General features: G+C 37.8%; 1 protein-coding gene across 1 annotated transcript in view; it reads right to left on the bottom strand.

The window, feature by feature from the left end:
• Positions 1–23027, bottom strand: part of ITPR2 (inositol 1,4,5-trisphosphate receptor type 2) — a 436558-nt gene that overhangs the window by 284723 nt on the left and 128808 nt on the right. Inside the window, exons 12-21 of the mRNA XM_045828972.1 lie at positions 22821–22920; positions 22130–22290; positions 17376–17517; positions 15172–15333; positions 10596–10768; positions 9501–9620; positions 9203–9388; positions 7489–7740; positions 6890–7034; positions 5160–5310 (exon numbers count right to left, since the gene is read on the bottom strand). Of these exons, the coding sequence (XP_045684928.1) occupies positions 5160–5310; positions 6890–7034; positions 7489–7740; positions 9203–9388; positions 9501–9620; positions 10596–10768; positions 15172–15333; positions 17376–17517; positions 22130–22290; positions 22821–22920 (1592 nt within the window). The remainder of the gene's footprint in view (positions 1–5159; positions 5311–6889; positions 7035–7488; positions 7741–9202; positions 9389–9500; positions 9621–10595; positions 10769–15171; positions 15334–17375; positions 17518–22129; positions 22291–22820; positions 22921–23027) is intronic.

Below are 23027 nucleotides of genomic sequence, written 5' to 3'. Positions count from 1 at the left end.
ATATGCAGGACATAGATCTTTCCTGCAGCATTTGGGGGTTCATTCCAGACATTGTGGCCTTTTAACCTTTAATTCTTCAGCATGCATTTGCTAAAAACAAGTACATTCTCTCATATAACCACACTACTGTTAGTATTCAGGAAATCTAACTGATATAATACTATAACCTAATACATAATATACAGTCAACTGTGCCAGTAATGCTTCTGTACATGATATTTTCCCTGATCCACAATCACATACTCTATTTCGCTGTCATATCTCTTTAATCTCCTTTAATCAGGGTGTTTCTCAGCCATCATCTTTTATGACTTTGACATTTTTTGCGTTCAGGACAGTTTTTCTATTAAATATCCCACAATTTCTACTTCTCTGATAATTCCTCATGATTAGATTATGAATTTTTGTCAGAAATATTAAATAGGTGATGTTGTATGTACCACAGCAAGAGGCACAGGATGTTGCTTCATCCCTTTCTTTGTTTTAAACTCTGTATCTTGTTTACTCAAAGAAGATATTGTAAGACTGATGCTCTCCATGGGTGTTAACTTTAAAATTTATGAAGATGACCTGACTTTGGGCAGTGGGCACAACAGAGAATATACGGAACATGTATCACGGAAGTGTTCACCCAAAGCCCATGTGACCCTACTAACCAGTGTCACCACAATAAAGCTAATAAAAGAACAAAATTTATGAGCAAAGTTCTAACCTCAATAAACATAATTTCATCGGACAAATAAATAATCAAGTGGTACAAAGGATGGAAAGACTAATTTCTTGCACTTTAATTCTTAGCAATGCCGTTTACTGACTAAGGGATCTTAGGCAAGTTAGTTAAACTCCCTGAATATATTTCTCTATATTGATACTTTAAAAAAAAAACTTTTTACGAAACAATCTGAAATCCATGCATAACTCAATGCATTTGCATTACTGGCAATTTTGTAAGCAAATGACGTATCCCTGTGAAGCACATTCTTTCCTATTTTGTATAGTTATAAAAATAAAACTTCATAGTCACTTTTTCAAATGTACCTCAAGGCACTGTTGACAAAAAGCACAGTGCCTTATTTTTTGTCTTGCAAGTATAGCTATGTTTCAAAGAAACCTAGATTTGGATGTTTTACTAAAAAAGCACTGTACTTCCAAATGTATGCAAGTTAGTGATATACTAAATAAGCATTTAATGTTAGTAAAAGAAAAAATGACTCCTTAACAAGGACTTTTAGGGTTCAAAGAAATTAAGAAAGCTTCTTTCAGACGTGTCACCTGCAGTACAGTTATAATTGTTATCAAATCATGCTTAAGAACAAACTATATTTTCTCAGTTTACATCATGTACCTAATCGTAGATATGTAAAAAAGAAATGATTCACCCTCCAATTTGTACATATCAAGAGATGTGATCTTAAAAAATAAATTAAAGTGATGTTAAAACTATGATCCTTACATTCAAATTACTTTCATGGGTATGCAATACTCCACAGGGGGAAAGCACATTTAGATTCCAAAAATAGAGTCAAAATCCACCAACCCTTTTCTACAAATTAGGAAAATGCATTTCTCCAAATTAAGAGATGCTGACATACCAGTCTCAGAAGAAAGAAACCTCAGAGTTTTGGTTCATGCGATATACAGGGTCCAGTATAAAAACACCCCTTTTTAATTATGTTATCTTTAGTACAAACTCATAACCATGTAATTCTGTAACATACCAATGTCATACTCAAACACACCATACAACATTTTAGGTGAAATGTTCAAATTAAAGCTATAAATAATTACACCCACATTATTACCCTGCCAACCACACTCATGCAGGCGTTACTTCTGCTGGACCCTGTATACATGGGGATTTCTCCTCACTTTGCCTCGGCCCAAATGGTCTTCTGCTGCTCCTCACACAAACCAAGCTTACTCTGCCTCAGGGTTTTCCTCCTTGATGCATATAAGTATCTGCCCATGGGTTAGAGACTTGTTCAATCTACTCTAACAAAAATAAGTGCTCTGTGACTCCATCACTCTCCATGCTGTCCTACTTCACTGTGCTTCATAGTGTCATCTGATGTTACAGGGTCATATTCACTTGTTTATTATCTGATTATCTCCCCCAGTGGGCAGCAGGATACAGGGGGCCTGCCTATTTATTTATTTATTAATTGTCTGTCCTCCCTGTGGCTAAGAATTTGGTTTATCTTGTTCATTTCTTACTCTCAGTGATGGCATACAACAGTTACTCCATATAGTCTTATTGAATGAAATCATTAGTGTTTCTCAGGTATTTAAAAGAATAATTAAGATGTCCAGAGGTAAGTGGAGCTCACAAGAACATATAGTAATCATAAAGTATTTTAAAAAGTAAAAATGTGTCTTAGATAGCAGACATGAACTAAACAATGGACAGGACATATAAGATTTTTAAAATTTCAGAGGAAGAAAATACTTGCTTTATGGACAAACTCTGGAAGAAAAATATAAGCACTGAGACCAAAAGTCAAGATCACCTAACTTTTTAAGAATGATTTAAAGCAAGCTGTAGATTATTAAAGCATCATACCAAAAAACATCTTTCCTTTCGCTTTTTCTCCATTTGTTTTCAAAGTGGCCCTCTCTCCCTCTTACCCTCTTTCTGAATATACACTATATGTAATAGCTGTATTCTTCTATGTCTTGGAGATTACCATTCTGGACAATTTCACCATGTAGAATTCAGATTATCTTTTTATTTACAGAACGGTTTTTTTTATTGTAATTTTAATATCAGTTCTGTTCCACATTTTGTTCTTCTTCAGGGACTCCAGTTCTCCACACCATGGCTCTTCTTTGTCTTTCTTCCATTTCAACCACTTCCTCTCTGACCCTTTATAGTTGTTTCTTTATGTCGTTGACATTCTCGTCATTGTTCACTTGCCTTGCTCAACAGTACTTACTAAACATTTGTTCAGGTCTATTCTCCCTTTGACATCTTGTAATTTAGTCTGCATTTCTAAAAATATAAATAAATAAAGTCGACCATTTCATTCTGTTTCTTTCCTAAGTTCAATTAACTTGAATTTCATTTCTTCTTGTTTTGTTTTGTTTTGTTTTGTTTCATTTCTAACCTTAGTTTCTGAATTTGTGATTCAAGACGATTTCATACCCCAATATTTGTTAGGATAAATTTAATTCAAATTAGAGTGTTATCATTTTCTTCTGCTTCATAGTTGCATTTCAAAGAGGAATTTCCACCAACTGAAATATTTTGATTCTTTATTCTATTTTGATCTTATAGTAGTCTCATATAAATAAAGACTGATTACATCTAGTCCTTTCTTAGACAAGATTGACAGTATGAGCCAGTTTACAAGATCTTGAGTTCAAGAGCACCCTCTGATGTGCTGGTTTCTTTAAAGTGACTGGTTTCTTTAAAGTGGCTTTGGGGATGAGGACCGGAGAGAAGTTACATGTCCTTCCATTTTCAGTTTTATTTTATCTTGTGGTATTCTAGATTTCTCCACTTTACTTATTTTTCCTTCACCAACAAGACTCCAAAGGGTGCCCCTCCCTTACTTTTAATCTCATTTCTCCCTAGAACTGTTTTTCCCCACACTGCTACCAAAGTATTGTTAAGTCCCTTTCTCTGTACTCCGTGTTTCTGTATCTACCTGATTCTCTGCCAGTATGTTCACACTTAGGATACACTTTACTCTTCTGAGCATGATTTTCACAGAATCCCCTCTTCTCCCTTCCACACAATTTTTTTCCAGAAACCCTGAATTGTTCACAAAGATTTACAGTGAAAACTCATGTAACAGCCCTATTGAAAACTGATGTTACTTTTCTACATACAGAAACTAAAGTTTATGCTATCCTCTGTCTTCCAGTTCTGCTGAAGGCGAGGGATTTATGTGGTTTGATTTGTTTCTTATCAGTCATACAGTAGGAGACACAGAAGGAATTCAGATGCAGACAGCGGCAGTTAGTTACTTCAGATACCTGGAGGTCCCTCATTTATAATTCCTAACCAGACATTGCTTCCTTATATCTGAATTCAGATTTCTGGCTTTACTTTTTAAATCTTGTAGTGGAATTTGTAGTGGATACATTGTGTTCCACCCACCCCCCTCTTCAGAGCTGAGGTGTCTCTTCCCCTAGGTGCTGCAAATCATGGCTGTGACTTCTCACAGCTGTCATTAAGAGTGACCCTTCCCCAAAGGGACCTGTCTTACTCAAGACTACATCCCCCCTCCATGACAGAGCCAGCAGTCAACAGCTGGCTGATGCAAGGATTCAAAACTCAGCCCCTGAATTAATCCGTCAAAGGGCCATCCTAATGCAAGAGAGCTCCCTATAGAATCAGCAGAGGTCTCAGTTGCACCTGCTTCATGGGTCAGCTTTTTCTGTCTGCCCAATCCCATCCTCCTCACTTCCTCACAGGTGTATACCCTGAATGCACCCTGCAATATACTTTCTGTAAACAATTCTCTACCTCAGGGGCACTCAACATAAAGACAATCACCATCAAAATTGTATTGCGTTATGAGCAGGCACTGTTGCAGATACTCTGAATATATTGTATGCATTCATTTAATTCTCACAGGGAAACTGTGAGGAAGATACTAGTATTATCATCTTCGTATCTCATATGAGAAAAGGAACTCTTAGAGAAGGTAAGTACATCACCTAATAAATGGTAAAGGCAGGACTTGAACACAGGTACTCCGACTCAAAAGCCCATTCCTACTCACTTCACTGCCTCCCACACTGGCTTTGCCTTCACTGTTTTTCCAGTATGACCCTTCGTGGGCCTGTTCTTGGCATTTTTCTAAACCCTGCCATGCAGCATAGCTAGCATATGCCACATACCAGGATGATCGCAAATACCAAGATGTTTTTATTTTTAACACATAATATTTTTTCTAGTGGTTTGACCATATGTTCATTGCTAAAGATGGAACTCATTAACCTTATCAATTTATCTCTCAAAGTTTTAGCATTAGGAATAAAGAAGCATGTTTGCAAATCTAGTGTATTATTAGTCCTACCATTGGATTGTTTTTTATTTGTACACGTGTATTATTAGGTGCATGTTAACAACCACTTCTCTGTATGTTTGGTTTTATATCTCACTTCCAAACTGTATCAAAAAGAATATAACTCTTCTCAAAATTTCTTACCTCCATCTTGAAATTTGCTTAATCTTTCAAAATACGATGACATGGGGACCTGGACAATATCGAGGATAGCCAGAAGCGTTCTTGTCAGCCTTAATAATTCGCTGAAACTATAAAATCCAAAGTATATAAGATTCCGAGCCAAGTGGACCACCTTAATAAAAAAAATGGGGTAAGGGAGAAAAGAAAAGAAAAACATTAGGAACTAAAATTAGCTTTGACTTTTTATTATCTAAATTGGTGCAGGTATTTCTAAACATTCTAATTCTTAACAACTAGGAATTTAAATATTGCAAAAGTAACCACTAACTCTGATTTATTCAAGTTTAGAACTAAGTCAAAATAAGACCAGTTCGTCAACCTCATCGAAGTCCCACGTGACAAGAAGGTGAGGTGTCCACCAAGGAAGCAAGAAGACAAGACTTTAGGTGTATAAAGGTGAATTAAAGAAGTCTACATTAGAGTGATTTACCTCTTAACTAAATGTTAACTCATGTAAGTCAGTAGGATACCACTTAATAAATGGTTACAGCAATGAATTACTTTAATAAATGGATATTATTCATGAAATTTGTCCAGAAATATATGTTCCCTATGCTGGCTTTGTGGTCTTCCAGATACTATAAGACACACTAGCTTCCAAGATGGCTCACTTTGTATGGTCCCCTTCCACACTGTGTCAGGGTTATCTGTGTGACAAACGAAATACTGCAGAAGGGATGGCATGCCAGTTCCAAGATAAGGTCATAGAAGACTGCAACTTCCACGCTGGGCTCTCTCTCTCTCTCTCCCCGCAGCGGAAGGCAGATGCTGTGCCACAGGGACACACACAGCCTATGACAAGGCTACCTTGTCAACATCCAACAAGAAAGTATGGCCACCAACAATCATCACCCCAAGTGACTGCCCCCGCCAGGCAATAACCTGCTTGCAACCTGACCCCACATCAGTCATGAACAGACCCCACAGCTAAGCCCTCTCAGACCCCTGACCCACAGAAGTTCTGAAGTACTAAATGTTTGTTGCTTTGGGCTGCTAACATTGGGGTAATTTGTTACATACCCACAGGTACCAACAGCAGGTACCAGGTACCAGGTAATAGCAGCATCTTCTCTACAATTTTGTCACTATATCTCCAAAATGATATTATAACAAGAGGTGTTTCAATTCAGTTTAATGAAGCTAGATGCATTACCTCCATGGAGATGGAAAAATGTATCCAAACATACGATAAATATGTATTAAATGCATCAAAGCTTACACAAATAGAATGAAACTCAAAAAAATCAAGGAAAGCAGTAGCTTATTACAAATAAAATATTTTGCATTGGACATCTAGTATAATGAAAGCATCAAATCTATGTTTTAATCAATGGCAGAGGGAATCATACCTTCACGAACTAAATATCCAATTACCAAAGCATCTTAAATATTGTAGAGAAAAAAATCTTTACATTCCATGTATCTCATTTTTGACAGGAAAAACTGAGTAACTTCACAAATGAACAGTTTTTCAAAATACCTCAAAGGTAAGCCCTGGCTGGCGTAGCTCAGTGGATTGAGCACGGGAACCAAAGTGTCCCAGGTTCGATTTCCAGCCAGGGTACATTCCTGGGTTGCAGGCCAGAATCCCCAGCAACCTCACATTGATGTTTCTCTCTCTCCCTCTCTCTCTATCTCCCTCCCTTCCCTCTCTAAAAATAAATAAATAAAATCTTTAAAAAAAAAAATACCTCAAAGGTCAATTTGTTCTTTTCTTTATCTCCAAAAGGAAAGGGCTGATTTACAACTTCTTTCAAGTATTCCTCAACAAATTCCATTGTCAGTGCAAATTTCCTCTTCATATCATTTCTGGAACAGTCTGTTATAGAATCATATCTGCAAAGACAGAATAGAAAGCAAGTTAAATTGATTGCAATCATTTAAAAAATAGGAAAATATACATACTTTGACTTCCTGGCTTCTTAAGCAAGGTAGAAAAATTAACCTTTGTAGATGTTGTGCCCTCACCTGTAAAGTGAGGCTACTGTGACAAAAAGTAACACATGTAAAGCACTTATCTGAGAGTATACCACAACATTAAGCACTTAACAAATTGGTATGCCTATTATTAATATGACTTCTGTTAATTGGCTTCCAGGATGATGTTTTTTATTATCCAGGGTTGTCATTTTATGCTCCCAAAAGAGTATTTTATATGCAGTTGGAAGATAACCACCTGAGTTTGAACACAGAAGTGCTTTTTTATGTATTGTATTTCAAAATTGATATCATTTGTTTTTTTATTTCATCTACAGAATGCAAAGTCTTTGAGAAATTTTTCCAAACATACTCGTGAATCGTGATCTTTGTGGGGATCTCTGTCCAGAGCCTGGCATAGCGAACAGGCACCACAGACTCCTGGGGATCCCGGTCGACGTGCATGTGGAGCATGAGGCGACAAAACGACGCTCGGAGGTCAAACGGCAGGCTCTCGTCCGACATGCACCGCAGGATCAAATCGACAGACAGCTGTGTCGAAATCTGGTTGATGGCCAGATACTGGCGATCCAAGCACATCCTTGCAAAGAGGTTGAGCTGGTACCTTAAAAATTTCAAACATATGTTATTTGTCTTATCTTCATAAAGTTCTTAAATATAGAAGTATGAGCCAGTATCTACCTTCATGACACCAATATTCCTAAAAGTACTGGAGTCAAACTCTGTTGGGGGTAGGTTAAGTAATTAAATTATACAAATGAAATTGTCTCCATGTCGGTTCAGCTGCAATTTCCTTTGCTGATTCTGGCAAATGTCTCTGGTGGAGAACCACTGGAGTCTTTGTTCTAGGTTTCTGAGGATTGGAAATACACTGACCCTGAAGACCATGGGTTACAGCTCACCTGAAGCCATCTCTCCCCACTTTCCCTTGTCCCACTCAGCTCTCGGTTCTAGCATCTACACTCTAGGTTTAGATCCACTCAATTCCCAAACCAAATGTGATCAACCCAAATGGCATCAGTACACTTGGATGCGTCAGCCTCTGAGATCAAGAATTAGCCTTTGGCTTTGGTGCTGGAGCAGTAGAAACCAGGGAACAGGAGGCTTTCTCTGCCTTTCTCAGATTCCTGTCATTTGGGCCCAACTTGGCCCAAGAGCATCTGCCTTAGTTGTTATCCCATAAGTTTAAAGACGCCAGCGAGATTCTTGCTCACGACACACTGACCACCAGAAACTACCACCAGAACTTCCGCTGCCACATGCCACTGCTGGACTTTCATAACCACAGACACCAGCTTCTCTTAAGCCCTAGGTCTCCACATATTTATAAGCACCATATACTATAAACTACTTGGCTAACCCTTTCTGAGGCCATGCCTGCAGCTGGCTCAGCTTCTCTGGCTCTAGTTCTGGCTCTCTCTCAACTCCATTACTTAGATCCTCATTGGCACCAACTCCAATCAGTAATAGAGAAAAAAAAAAAACTTTTGCTGCACAACAGCCCCAACAATTCCAAATGCCTGGGAAACCAGAAAATTGCAAGAGGTATATGTGGAAACACAGATGTTAACTTTATGTTTAATATTTTAAATAATATTATAAATTTTAGCTACCCTAGTAGTGACTATTTTATTTTTGTTTTAATCCTCACCCAAGGATTTGTTTCACTGATTTGAGAGGGAGAGAGAGAAACATTGATATGAGAAACATCAATCGGTTGCCTTCCACACATGCCCCAACCAGGGATCAAACTCACAATGACTTCTTAAATTTCTTCCTCATAGACACCTGATTTTTTTAAAGATTTTATTTATTTAATTTTAGAGAGGGAAGGGAGGGAGATGGAGAGAGAGAGAGAGAAACATCAATGTGCGGTTGCTGGGGGTCATGGCCTACAACCCAGGCATGTACCCTGACTGGGAAACAAACTTGCAACACTTTGGTTCACAGCCCGTGCTCAATCCACTGAGCTATGCCAGCCAGGGACACCTGATTTTTTAGAGGTTTCACAGACTCTTTCAATGAACATGTGAGACTGAGAATGACAATTCTCTACAATACTTTACCTATAATAGGTAAGAACTTCCAAATCAGCTTTGGTGCCTTCTTTGGCTTCCTGAGCAAGGTGCCTGATAGCTTTGCCGTGAGGCTCCTTGTTGCTGTCAATCCAGTACAGCCAAACCTCTTCATCATCAATGTCGTCTGAAAGCATGGCACTCTCTATGGGGTTGTCCATTTGCATTGAGACCAGCCTTGAGATTAAGAATACATACAAACTCTATTAAGAAGCTCACTAACGTGATACAGAACCATAATGTTTATAAACAATGAACAGAAGAAGATGCCCCCATTATCTGGACTTACTTCGTTTGAATGAGAATGTCTGCGTTGCCTGGGCTCAGCATGAATTTACAGATGAGTTCTTGAGTTACGGGTATAGCGGTGGTATTGGACACACACAGGTCTGATAAGTAATCCAAGAATCTGGCAAAAAAATTAAATCAAAGATTAAAAAGAGGCATTTTATAAGATCATAATAAAAGTAAATTTGGGGATATAACAAAAATAACTTTTAAGATATATTTTGAAATATTATTTCCATGAAACATTTTTCTGATGTGTTGCTTATCTACTACATCATTAGAAACAAACATCAAGTGATTTGTACTTAATACAAATATTATTTCAAAAAAGGATGTAAGTTCACTTCTGTTTATTTGGTGATCTTCATCCTGCAGCACGCTGACTTACTATGTTAAGAAAATCACGTGTCTGCCCAAAAGTCAGACAACCCCAGAACAGGGTATCAAAACAAAAGCCAATCAAAGCTAAAGCCATACTGAGTAAAATAAGAACAGGGCACACACTTAATCAAAGTGGAGTCAGGGGGCCATTGGGACCATTGGTACATTCCAACATTTATTTGCTATGCTAATTAGTTAAGAAAACTTTATCAATCTGCTTGACTTTTCTGCATTCATTTCTCCCAGGTAAGGCAGCATGGTGCAATAGAAAAAGAACTTGATGTGGAATCAGAACCTCTATTCTATTCCTTACTATTGGGCTATTCTTGAGCAAATTGTTCTTTTGTCTTCTTTTTCCTCATCTCTGTATTATCACCTCATATAGGTGATAATAACCTATAACCAGTGTACTTTGTGAGAACATGCAAATATTTAAATGAGATAAGGTATATGAATATTTTAAAAATTATAAAGTACCATAAATAATATGATATCATAGTGAAAATCAATTACACTTAAATATGTTGAGAAAGAGATTTGGTCTCTCATAAGGTAGTAAGTCTTTATCATACATAATTAGTACAGTAATAAGCCCCATCTAGTTTTGTCCATGAAGGGGATATAAAATAATTTTAACTTTAAAAAGTTCTTAGATAAAAGCAAAAAGCTGCCATCTGCCCCCCCAGAAAAGAATACTGCATAGACCACTTCAAACCTTGGCTCACGATTTCTCCTGAGTAAACTGACAAATGTTTCTATTTCTTTTGCTGTGATATGTTTCTCTAGTAGTTTTCTGTTGTTGTGTAACAAAGCTGTGATGGTATCTTCTGCCAAAATATCATAGCCAATCTGGGACTGCATGACACAGAAATTCTTAGCAATATATTCCTGCAAAAAAAAAAAAAAAAAGCTGTCAGATGCACTGCCAAATGGCTCAGAAATAACAGGTTTCATTATGGTCAGCACCACTGACTGAATTATTCATAACAGAAACCTCACTGAAGATCACTGTCCAAGGAGCGCAAGTAAATAATTCTTCAATAAACAGGACTTTTTGAGGAAGGAAGCAAAAATATTAGCATATACCTAATTTATAACACATTTTAATAAAAAATTAATACCTAGAAATATTTTTTAATATGGGTGCTTATACCTTCGAAATGTAAATGGTCAAAACAAAAATAAACCAAGCTAAAGAACAATATCTATGGCATGGTAACTAGGGATTCCATCACCCTAACAGTGGACCGTCTTGTAACTTTCAGTGAAAGTCGTAACTGATGATTTTCACATGATTATGGAAGAAAATCACTCTGTGATATTTTGTTTATGAGGCATGAGATCTACATGCCACACAAAGACTCCAGGTAGACTTAGGGGGGTTCTTTTTGTACAATATACTACAATGATCTATTAAATCTTCTCTTTAAAATCATGGTAAGATTTTATACCACTTTTATCTTTAAAAGCTATCAAACAAGATAATATGATTAATTACTTAATTGATCAGATCCATTCATCCAATAAATACCCATATTTTGCCATGTATATGGTGCACTTTTTTGCCCAAATTTTCAAGGGAAACAGAAGGATGTATATTATATATGGGTAATACTAATTCTGTATCTATATAAATGTTTTTAATTTTTTTACTTATTCTTACACAATAAAAGTGTAACTCTAGAAAGCAATAATGACATCTATATGCAAAATAATATGATTATCAGTTTTGTTTCTAAATGTAAATTAAAAATTGGATTAAAAATTTTAAATGAAAGATTTTTTTTTTACTGAAAGTTTGGACCAAAAATGTGGGTGTGCATTATACACAGGAACATATTATACACAGAAAAATACAGTATTCCTTGAAAGCCTACTACATTCCAAGCACTAGGTATATGGCAGTAAACAAGATAGATAAGCTTTCATACAGCTTTCATCTAGTGAGAAAAACAGGTGAGTAAATGAGCTAATAACATCATTTTACATGTTAATAAGTAAAATGAAACAAACAAAGGAATAAAGATGGCAACTTTAGATGGAGTCGATGCTAAGGAAGTGACATTTGCGCTAGGAGGGAAATGATTAAAGTGCTGAAATGATGAAAATGATAAAAAGGAGGAGCACGCAAAGAGAAGCCACCTAGGCGGTGCGAGCAGCAGGCGCAAAGGCTCCGTGGTAGTGAAACCAAGCTTTTCCTGATCTATAAACAAAACAGGACCACTGTAGCTAGGGGCCAGGGAGTGAAAAGGAAACAAGAGCTGAGGTTGGAGAGGCAGATCCTTCCGAGCTATGGGAAAGGGCAAGAGAAAGTCCGTGGGGATTGCCTGTCGTGCATTATTTAATGTGGCCCTTATTCTTCGCACTAATTTTCCTGCATTCCAAGCCACTCCTGCTCATTTCTCACATTCTGTGTGCAAGCAAGACACCTCACGCAACCACAGCGCTGCTGAGCGCACCCCCCGTCCAGAGTCAAAACGTTCTCACTTCAGCTTCTTGGGTGTTCTCCTTGGGGATGTATCTCTGTATCTTTGTTGGGAGAATTTATTCATTAGACAGTGGTTTTGCCTTTTTTTTAACTGAAGTCTATTTATTCCTTGTAAATGATATTGGTTGCACAAATATAATTATATTCAAGGCAGCAATTTTGTGGCCTTTCAAAATAAGAGCTTTAAGTGGATAGCCAATTAAATGAAGGAACTGTCTTCCATTAGTACATCATTTTAAAGATACATATTGATTAAAACACTTTTATGACTATTGTAATTATACTGTAGTGTAAGGCAAACCTCCAAGATGTTTGATAAATAGATCAAGATGTTGACAAATAATCAAAAGAAAGTAGAGATGTTGCCAAATTCTATAAATCATAATAGAGACTCAATATGAAAGATTTGGGTTGGTGTTTAGTCAGAAAAGAACTCCCTACTAAGACTCTACAAAACATAGATGTGGATAAAGGAAAACGGAGTAGTAATGCAAAAAGGAGAAGGTAATTCTGCTTACATTTTAGAAAGCATGCTCTAAAAATATCATAAAGCTGCTCTATGCTTAATACAAAGCATTTTTAATTCAACAGAAATGAGAAAACTATTTTTCAAATACCACTGAGACTGAACTGGGACATGAATGAAAACGTGAGGGAAAATAAAATCCAGCCCTCAGTGAATGTTATGAACTGTTTTCTTTCGTCAGCTCAGTGATCTACATCTTGAGGAGACATCCTGAAAGAAAGGGTGGTCCACCCACAGTCACATTCTCTAAGGAAACCAGAAAGCACGCCCTCCTAAGTGACTACAGACTTCCCTGGAGAAGTGGTACGCCTAGTAGAGTGAACAAAGGAGACGAGAAATTGTGAGAGTGAGTGTCCGTTGTGTGTGTGTTTATACTTGTCACAAGGGTGAATGTTTTCGGAGGAGAAACTGCACATGCCCAGTGCACTAGGCTCCGAGTCCCTGCTGAGACCAAGAGGACTGAGAAAGACCTTCGTGTGCCACACCCTGAAGGACTGGGAAAGGACGCCAGTTAAGATGTGCTGCCCAAGCAACCTGCAAGGGACTGGCAGAACAGCCAAACCCAACGAGACTGGCACTGAAGCACAGGGCAGCACTGTAAAAACGGAGCCCTCAGGTCCCTTCCAAGGGCTGAGCACAGTCAAAGATGGTGCCCCTATGGGCCCACGGGACTGAGAGAGGCAGGTAAGCTCTGCAGACCTATTGATTTTTTTCAGTCAACTCCATCTCTCTAATAACAAGATGCTTGTATGTGTGAGGGAGGGCCTGTCTAGCCAAGTATATGTTTCTAGACCCACAAAGAGACACAAGGCCAAGTGGAATAAACTGGGCAATCTCTACCCCCTGCCCTCACCCCAGGCCTCCACAGAATAACACAGACCCTCATACTGGGGGCTTCCGAGACACTGATTTTCTGAAGGTCTGTCATATAATGTTCTGGAACTTAATTTTTTTCCAATAAAATAAAAACCACTCTTTATCTTGACATGTCAAAGGAATACAGTGAACCTGGGAAAAAGAATTCCAACGGCAGCATTTTCACTTGGGAAGAAGGATGTTTGCAACTAGGATTACACTAAAAGTATTTAAGGGTTTGTTTATATAGTCCCCTTCCTTGCTCTTGCTCCCTACCATATCATTTATCTTCTCACTAATCTGTTCTACAAATTGTTTTTAGACCTTTTCTTAATCTTTAAACAGAATTTCAAAGCCAATGTATTTTAACACATTTTTCTTAAAGTAAATTTTTTTTTCTTGCCAAGAAACTTTCAAACTACTAGGAGGAAATACTGGGATGAGCAAGAGCCTGGGTTTGAATACTGTCTTCAGTTTTAAAACTATATCATCTTTGGCAAGTTATTTAAACTTGTGCCTCAGTCCCTCATCTTAACTCGGTACCGACTGAGTGAAGCTGTGAAGTGAAGCTGTGAGAAGTGCTGAGAGTTGAGCTAAGAAAAAAATAGGACACTAAATTACCTAACAATAATTTAAACAATTTTATATTAAGTAAACATGCATATTATTGAACACAAAATATTATGTAATTTTAGGATAAAAATGAGACAAGAAATTTCATTTGCAGTTGACAATGTTTAGCTGGATCACTAGGTACACCTGGCTTCCCTGTTCTCCGCAGTCAGGAATGTGTTTGGACAAAAGTGCCCTTGCTAGCTAGCAACCATCATCCTCTCTCCTTAGATCCGTCTTCACTAAAATGCCTGTGCCTGTAAAATTTATGAGTGATTCTCATCTTACTCAAATGCGTTCTTCTCCAAGCAACCTTCCCGGGTTCCCGCAGCCACAGCTGAGCTCTCCCTCTTCCGAATTCCTGTGACGCTGTCTTTTATCTCTCACGTCCCCTCATTGTCCTGCCCTTACATTTCAGATACACAAGTCCTATCTTTTCCACAAGACGGTAAACTCTATGGCCTTTACATGATGATGTGATGTCTCACGTGTTCCTAGAAGTGCCAAGAAATGTCTCAGTCCTCTTTACATACTGCCCCCTGTATGCCTCCTGCCCAGCAGGAGCTAGTACCGTGCACACAGAAGGACTCAGGCATCCTTCCCCGGCAATTCTAATCTTCCATGGAAGAATAAATACAGGTCAGCTCAAAAATACTTACAGGTCATTTTTGTGTGTTGCCAATATAAAACATTTCATGGCAAAGGGCCGATTTCCCATTCCTATTTGATATGATCTAGAACAGTAACCAAAGAACCTTGCCGATCCTTTAAATGTTAAACAGAGGTGAAAAGAAGGGGCCGCACTCCGACCTGATTTTTCCGGTAGTCCTGCTGCGAATGCCTCAGCACGCGGTAGCACAGCCTCAGCATGTATTTGTAGGGCGCGTATCTTTGGTCTCCCAGATCTTCAAGTCTCAGCATTGGGCCTTCTCCTGCTTTCTCCTTAAAGGGCGCTTTAAGAATCCCAAATATCTATTAGGGAAAAAAAGAAAACAATGCCTATTCTGATGAATGGAGGTACATGTTTTGCCATCTGCTTTAATTTTTTTTAAATAAGCAACATTTACTCAAAAACACTTTCAAAATATTAATGTAAAGGATGAAATGAATTTAGGATTCAGGACCAACACATTAAGGAACATGACAAGAAAATTCCCAAAATTGAGTGACAAAAACATTATTTAAATAAAACTCTTAATTCTTTTTAGAAATTAAATTTTATTAAAATAAGAAATATAAACATGTTGGGTTGTACCACATTACATCAAAATATTCAGATAAACTAAAATATAGTTTGATTTCTATAGATTCTACAATTACATCTATTTTATGATTTTCTAAAATCAAAATAATACTTTTAAAAGTTTATTTTTATCTGAAGCTGACATTAGAAAATCACCTTCAAATATTGCTTCTAAACCTCTTTATAAAATAGTTAATTTATTGTTCTTGATACACAAAGATTTTCCCAAACCAATGAATGTATCAGCATTTAAATGTAACCAATAGGGACGCACATGGGCAGCTGGTGGTATCCAGTGATCCACACTCTTCTTCTAAGGTTACTGGTTGGGAAGTACTTAAAAAGTATTGAGGAAAATAACTCTTTCAGGCAGCAAGCAGCAGGTAGGATCACCTGGAGATGTGCTAGCAGAATGAGTAAACATTTACCAAAAAGCACCCAGGCAAGGGCATGAGCATTAACACAAGAAAACAAAATGGAAAGAAATTATCCTTGTAGTTTATGAAATACAATATGAATTAAAGTTCCTCCAATAATTCTCTATTCACTAAACCTTGGATTTTATTTTTATAATACTGAAATAAAATTTTGACGTGTTAGTTAAAATAATAATAAATTACTCAAGATCCTAAAAGTCCTTGAAATAAAATGATTTATAGAAAAAAAACCCAGCTAATGTCAGAAAGGACTTTGTTTCATTAGATTTGTTACCTTTATTTTCTTTGAGAAAAATGTTGTTTTATATTTTCAGAAAACCAGCTAGACAATATTAATTGACAATATGTGAACTGTTTGCCTTATCCAACTTCACAAATAGTACATGTATATTAACATGATTCTATTTAAGTATTTTCTTGAGTCCACACTTAAAGAATACCCATTAGTTTACATAGCCACTAACAAAACAAAAAGAACACATCAAATCAGGCACATTCATACGTACATATTATTAGGAAGTAAATTAATTTACTGTCATGTTCTAAACAATTTCAGAAAGACACAACATCAGTGCAGTGATAGACTTCTGGGGTAAAAAACTTCTGGGATAAAAATATTATATTGAGCACTTGTGAGCCGATGAATAGACTACCCTACTTTCCTGTGAAGAAGGAGAAAGAAGTAGGAAGCAATAAAGATGGCAGTTTCCAAGTTCTCCCCGAAATCCTACCTAGAAAATTATCCCAGCACATTTGACCATAGAGGTATTCTGACCATGTTAGTTCTTTAGAAATCTGTGGTAGGCTGTCTCCAAGACAGCCCCCAATGATGCCTGACTCCGGGAATTCATACCCTTATGTAATCTTGTCTGCTTGACTATGGGCTGGAATTGATGGGATGTGACTTTTAAGATTAGGTCATAAAAAGACAGTGGCTTCCATCTGTATGCCCCCTCTTACTCTCTGTTGGACCACTCAACTCTAAGGAGAGCAAGCTGCCGGCTCTTGAGGCAGCCCTGTGGGGAGGCCCACGTAAATGGGCTTTAAAGTGACTCCCCTCCCACTCAAGACTTGAGATGACTGCAGCCCCGGCCACACCTTGACTGCAGCCTGGTAAAACCCCGTGAGCAACAGCTGCCCACCTGAGCCCCTCCTAGACTCCTGATCCCACTAAGAGGGTTTTAGGGTAACTTGTTATATAGCAATAAATAAATTAATCGACTGACTTAAAAACTAGTACTGTGTAATTCAAAGAATGAAAAATTAGTACATGCAAACATTCAAATTTAGTACAAATTTAGGACTATGCACATTTAGTACATGAAAGCATTCACCTGTGCCAATATGTTTTGCTCTCTCATTAATTTCTGACGTTCTCGGTTTGGCTTACTGATAACCACATCCAGAACTTCTTGTCCGTTATTAAGTACATCAGCAACAAAAAAGATGAGGTCTTCCAATAATTTGGTTACAAACCTATTGCAAAATGAAAAGGAAATTTTACTGTGTGGTGTTAATTTTGGGGGAGAAAAGTGAATAAACACTAAGCATTGGAACACTGTAAAACAAAGTATTTTATAATAAAAATTATTTAATCAAGAAAATATTTAATGCATTAAGTGTCACCTAAATCTTTAAAAGAACATCCCTTCTCCAGTTCCTCCAGTCCCCGCTCCCACATCCAGCTCCGACCAGGCGTTTGTAATGACTGTTATGAAGTAAAGCCCATGAACCCCAACAACAAAGCAGCCAATAGGAGAACACTATTGGACGCTTTTCCATGAGTGACCAGCAATAAAGGGTAGTTCTGCTTAAGGGAGAATAGCCATATTTGTAATTCCTAAAATGAAATCACATTTTTTACTATTGACTCAAACTATATCTCAAAATCCTCACTACATTTCAATTTCTCCAATACATAGAATAGGAAAAGCTGAGATGATCTGTGAATAGAGACAGACTAAGTAATCAAACTGAAAAATCAGAAGGCCAGTTTGTCACCAACATAAAGCAAGTAACAGAACAATATTAAAATAACCTTTTTAAAAAAATGTGTTTTCAAACCTCAAAGCAATAAGAAATTATATGCAAAAAAGACAATATATATAATAAGTGCAAATATGAATAAAGAATAGGCAGATATGCAAAAGAACCATTAGCACTAAAGTTATAATCATTTAAATAAAAATTTAATTCATGAAGATAAACTATTCTACATACATTATAAGAAAAATCAGTGATTTATAAGATAGTATCAAAAAATCATCCAGAAAGCAGCACTGAAAGTTTTTAAAAGACAAATAAAAGACAGTTAAGAGACAGGAGGATGAACTAAGAGGCTCGAACAGGCATGTAATAGTGTAAAAGTGGAGAATTGTAATCTACCTCAACATTCTTTTAACACTGTTTCTGTAAATGCTGACTCTGACTGATATGCAGCTTGTAGAATAACACCATGTTTGTATAAGAATCATAAGAACTAACTTCAAAAGATACAGACTTGGATCTTCAGTCACCCCAGCTCTGGGAGATTTGCTGACCTTCCACTGTAAAAGCAGGATGGTGTAAAACCAAGATGACGCACACCAGACCATCACCTGACCAGTGTCGACGTCCTTAGGAGAATGGACTGCGTTCATCTGAGCGTAAAGAACTTTTCAACATTCTCCCCTTGATGTCTTTGTTCTGCTTTCCCTCTCCCTCTTATAAAACCCTCTGCCAACCCTGAGATGTTAAGATGGCTTTTGAGGCATGAGCCTGCCATCTCCTCAGGTTGTGCACACCTGAATAAACCACTTTCCTTCTCTCCAGCACCCTTCTCATGAGTTTGGTTTTCGCGGCAGCAGGCAGTCGAGCCTGCAGGTCATTTCCCCTCGTTTCAATAGGAGTTATGAAAGAGAGACGAGAGGAAAAAACGAAGAAGCGACATTTGAAGTAAAATGGCTGAATTTTTCAGAATTGATGGAAGACATAATATTCAGATTAAAAGCATTCCCGAAGTGTCATGGGACAAGCAAAAATAAAATTTTTACAACAAAGAAACATAGATATCCCCCTTCCATTTTCCCTCTTAGGGCACTTGTACAGAATAAGATCAGAAAATCCCACTGAAAAATATCCAAGGTTGAGGATCTGGGAGCTTAACACAGAAGCTGTGCCTCCAGGGTCCATCCCTGGGGTGAGCAAGGGGGAGTGATGAGAGAGAGGGCTGGAGCGGCACAGGCATTTTGAAACCAATCTATAATATTCTAACACCTTCCCTTTGACCCTGTATCATTCTTCCTCCAGTTAAAAGAATATCTAACAATAACTTCATTCTCCAGAGGAGGGAAAAAGTCAGAGTTGTGAGGTATTTTCAGAAAGAATTTTATACTGAATTCTAAAATCGAGGCAATAATATAAATGTATTCAACTGTGCCACAAGCTCCACTGTCCTGACAGGCAGCTTTGAATGAATTTTGATGGAGGGTGGCTTTTTCTGAAATGACTAAATTAAGATTAATAATTGCAACTTCATATGTCTCAGGCAAGATCTTCTCTTTGCTATGATGTTTTCGCTCTAAAACAGTGGGGGAGGAAGCAGGGGAAGTAGAAATGTGTCATCCCTGGTCAGTCCTGGCCCTCCACCTTGCTTGGAATTTTCTGGAGAGCTTAATTTAAGATTCTCTCCAGCAGTAACTGAAGAGAAGAGATTTGCACAGGGCTACAGCCAGCAAGGGTGGAGCACTAGCACTCTACATCTTTACTTGTTTTTGTTTTTGTTTTTTCTTGAAGAAACACTGATGCTTAAGAAGGGGGACTCTTCCAGTGAGGCTGAGTAAAATTCTGTGCATATGTGAGAGGAACAGAGACTAAGAAACGGATTCATCAAAAGGAAGCATTCATAGATAAGAAGCAAATAAAAAGTGCCACATGCACATCGGATTCCAGTACTGGTCATGATTCAGCTCTGGTACCTAGTTATCAGTGGAGGAGTGGAGCGGTTGTTTCCGCCGCTGGCCTTCACTCATTACCTCCAACAGGAGTGCAGGTACAATTGAATACACACTTAGCCATTTTCGAATGCCGGTTTGTTGCGGGGAAAGGGGGTAAGAAAAGAGGAAGCCAAGAAGCAGGTGCTCCATTTTTTTTTTTTTGCGTATTTAGGATGTTCTATTGGTAGGGGTAAGAGGAATCAAGGTGGACTACTTTTCCCTTTGCATTGTAAGATGTACTTCTAATAGTTCATAAAACTCACATGTTTGGTTATGGAATACTTACAATGCAAACCCCATAAAGCCACTGCCTAGAACAGGAAGCGGAACATCCTCTAAAGGGAAAACCGTCCTGACTTTTGCGACAATTATTTCCTTGCATGACTCAATTGCTTAAGCAGCCCAAATAAGAGCTCACTTTTGCTTCTTTAAAACTTTACAAATAACAAATAGTATAGTGAATGAATGTGTCTAGTTCTCACTCAATCCAAAGTTTATTAGGTTTATCCATGTTGTTATACAGAGATGTACTTCATTTATTTTCCTCTCTACACTGTGTTCCATTGTACAAATATACCAAAGTGGCATTCACTTGTTCAACTGGTGATGGGCAGCAGGATGGTTTTCAGTCTATGGTTATTCAGAATAAGGTTGCATACTCTTAAATATGTGTCCTGGCACACATGTGTGGGAGCATCTTTTGGACAGATGTTCAAAAGCATTAAGCCTAGAAGTGGAAGTGGTGAGTCATAAAGTGTTTGCTTCTTTTTTTGTGCAAGTGTATATGTGGTAATAAATGAGACCTACCTTCTTATAAATGTTTAAGCGTGCAATACAGTATTGTTAAGTATAGGCACAATATTATGCAGCAAATCTCTAGAACTTATTAATCTTATAAAAATGAAACATTATACCCGTTAAATAGCAATGCTTAATCTCGCCCCCCTCCACCTCACCGCCAGCCCCCAGCAACCACCATTCTACCCTGTGTTTCTATGAGTCAGACTATTTTGCAGCATTACTTACAATAGCTAAGATTTGAAAACAATCTAAATGTTTATGGATGGATGAATTGATCAAGAAAATGCATACATACAATGGAATATTATTCAACTTATAAATAAGGAAACTCTGTCACATGTGACAATATAAGTGAACCACAGAAGGACAAACACTGGATGATTTCTCTTAGAAGAGGAGGGTGGCTTCTTTAACTTTGCTAGTCGCTATCACAACTATTTTTCAAAGCGCTTATACCCATAATCATCTCACCAGCTGTGTATGAGATTTCCAGTGTATGAATGCCTGGGAAATCAGTAAGTGGTTTTTATTGTTCACATGTAGCAGCATCACGGAGAGGAGAAATACGGAGAATGCTTCTGCTCTGGGGTCCCAGGGACACACGTACTTCAGAATCACAGATGACTGAATCCCACACTAACTGACAATGTGAGCTTACCCAGTTTGTTGAAGCTTTCAACTTTCCTTCATGTAAAGTGGGAATAATGCCCATGTGAGGGCTGTTTGGAGGTTAGAGAAAGCATATTTACAGTGCCTAACGTGGTGCTGGCACAGAGTAGAGACAAGATCACTGACAGCTGTCAATACCACTCTTTTGCTCACTTATTTCCAAAATCAGAGTTGAAGAATCAAGGATCCAGTGTTTCTGAGGGAGTTATAAGGACAGAGAGCTACACAAACAGATTATTTTCTGGTATCATATATTTGTTTCTGCTGTGGTACCTGAGCAGAGAAATGTATTTTGAATAAGAGCAAAAAAAAAAAAAAAAACAACTACTTCTTTGAGAACCTTTAGAAATCCAAAATATCAAATCAAATGCAACAAAAGATACTGTCAATGTGTTATGAAATATTTAAAGAGAGAGATCAGAGAGTAACTAAAAGCAACTGTTTTCTAGCCAAACTAAAACAGAAAAGTAAGTACTCTAGCAGACTGAATGTCCTCCTTCCTTTTCAGTCACTCACTAGGACCTGCTCATTTGGAACCAGCACACTGCAATTGAGATCTCTCGAAATATTCCTTGAGAGTCATTCATTCACCTGAGGCTTACTGCAGGGAGGGGACAATTGAGTCATTTTTAAAAGTTACTCACCTCCTTTCATTCTGAGTTATTGTGCCATTTTCCAGCTTTTTCACCGCGGTTGCCAGCACTTTATTGGCATCATTGGCAAAATCTAAGTCTCGCACCTCAGACAGAGGGACGGACACAATGGCAAATGCTTCTTTATCTTCTTTTGTTTGGCAGGTTCCAATCTGCAATGTGATTTTTTTTTCTGTTCAGATGAGTTGTTTCTTTTTCAATGACCATGCAATACTCTTCAAGTACTGACATATCTTCATACAGTTTATGAAATGCAAATCAGGGGTAGATAACCCAGACACAAAATTCCCACCTTCAACATCCTCTAAGAAAGGCAGCAGCAACACAGATTGTCCATGCCCACATCCACCCTTGTCCCTATACACATCTCTTAATCACACTCGCCCTTTACTTCCATTTCGACAGAGCAGAGAAAACTCGGTCCTGAGGTCTTTTCCCCTTCCCACACACTGCTCCTACTCTTTGGTATCTGTGCTGCAGCTTCCTGAATCACACAGCCCTGCTAAAGCCAAGCCACTGAGTTCAGCTGCCTAAGCAACCAGCAGACACAAGCACTTGATGAAAAGAACTGCAGTGATCTCTTACACTGCTGAAGATGGGTTGAAAGGAACATGCCAGTCACCCCCTAATCCCATTTACACAATGTCTGGCTGAAAATTAAACCATTTTCAGAAACATTTACCTTCAACATAACAGGCCTCTCTTCATCTGTGTCTATAGGGATACTGGTACTGGTTACCCATGTGTTGGTACATAAATGTCTTAACCGAACATAGGAGTTCCTAAAAGCAAAATGATACAAAAAACATTATAAAAGAATTAGCCTACTTACATATGAGCATGTTTAACAATTTCATACATGATATGAACATAAATGTATTGTAGACTA

The sequence above is a fragment of the Phyllostomus hastatus genome, unplaced genomic scaffold (assembly GCF_019186645.2).
Source record: "Phyllostomus hastatus isolate PE091 unplaced genomic scaffold, TTU_PhHast_1.1 phas_scaffold_93, whole genome shotgun sequence".
Lineage (NCBI taxonomy): Eukaryota > Metazoa > Chordata > Mammalia > Chiroptera > Phyllostomidae > Phyllostomus > Phyllostomus hastatus.
This window is presented reverse-complemented; position numbering and strand designations above follow the sequence as displayed.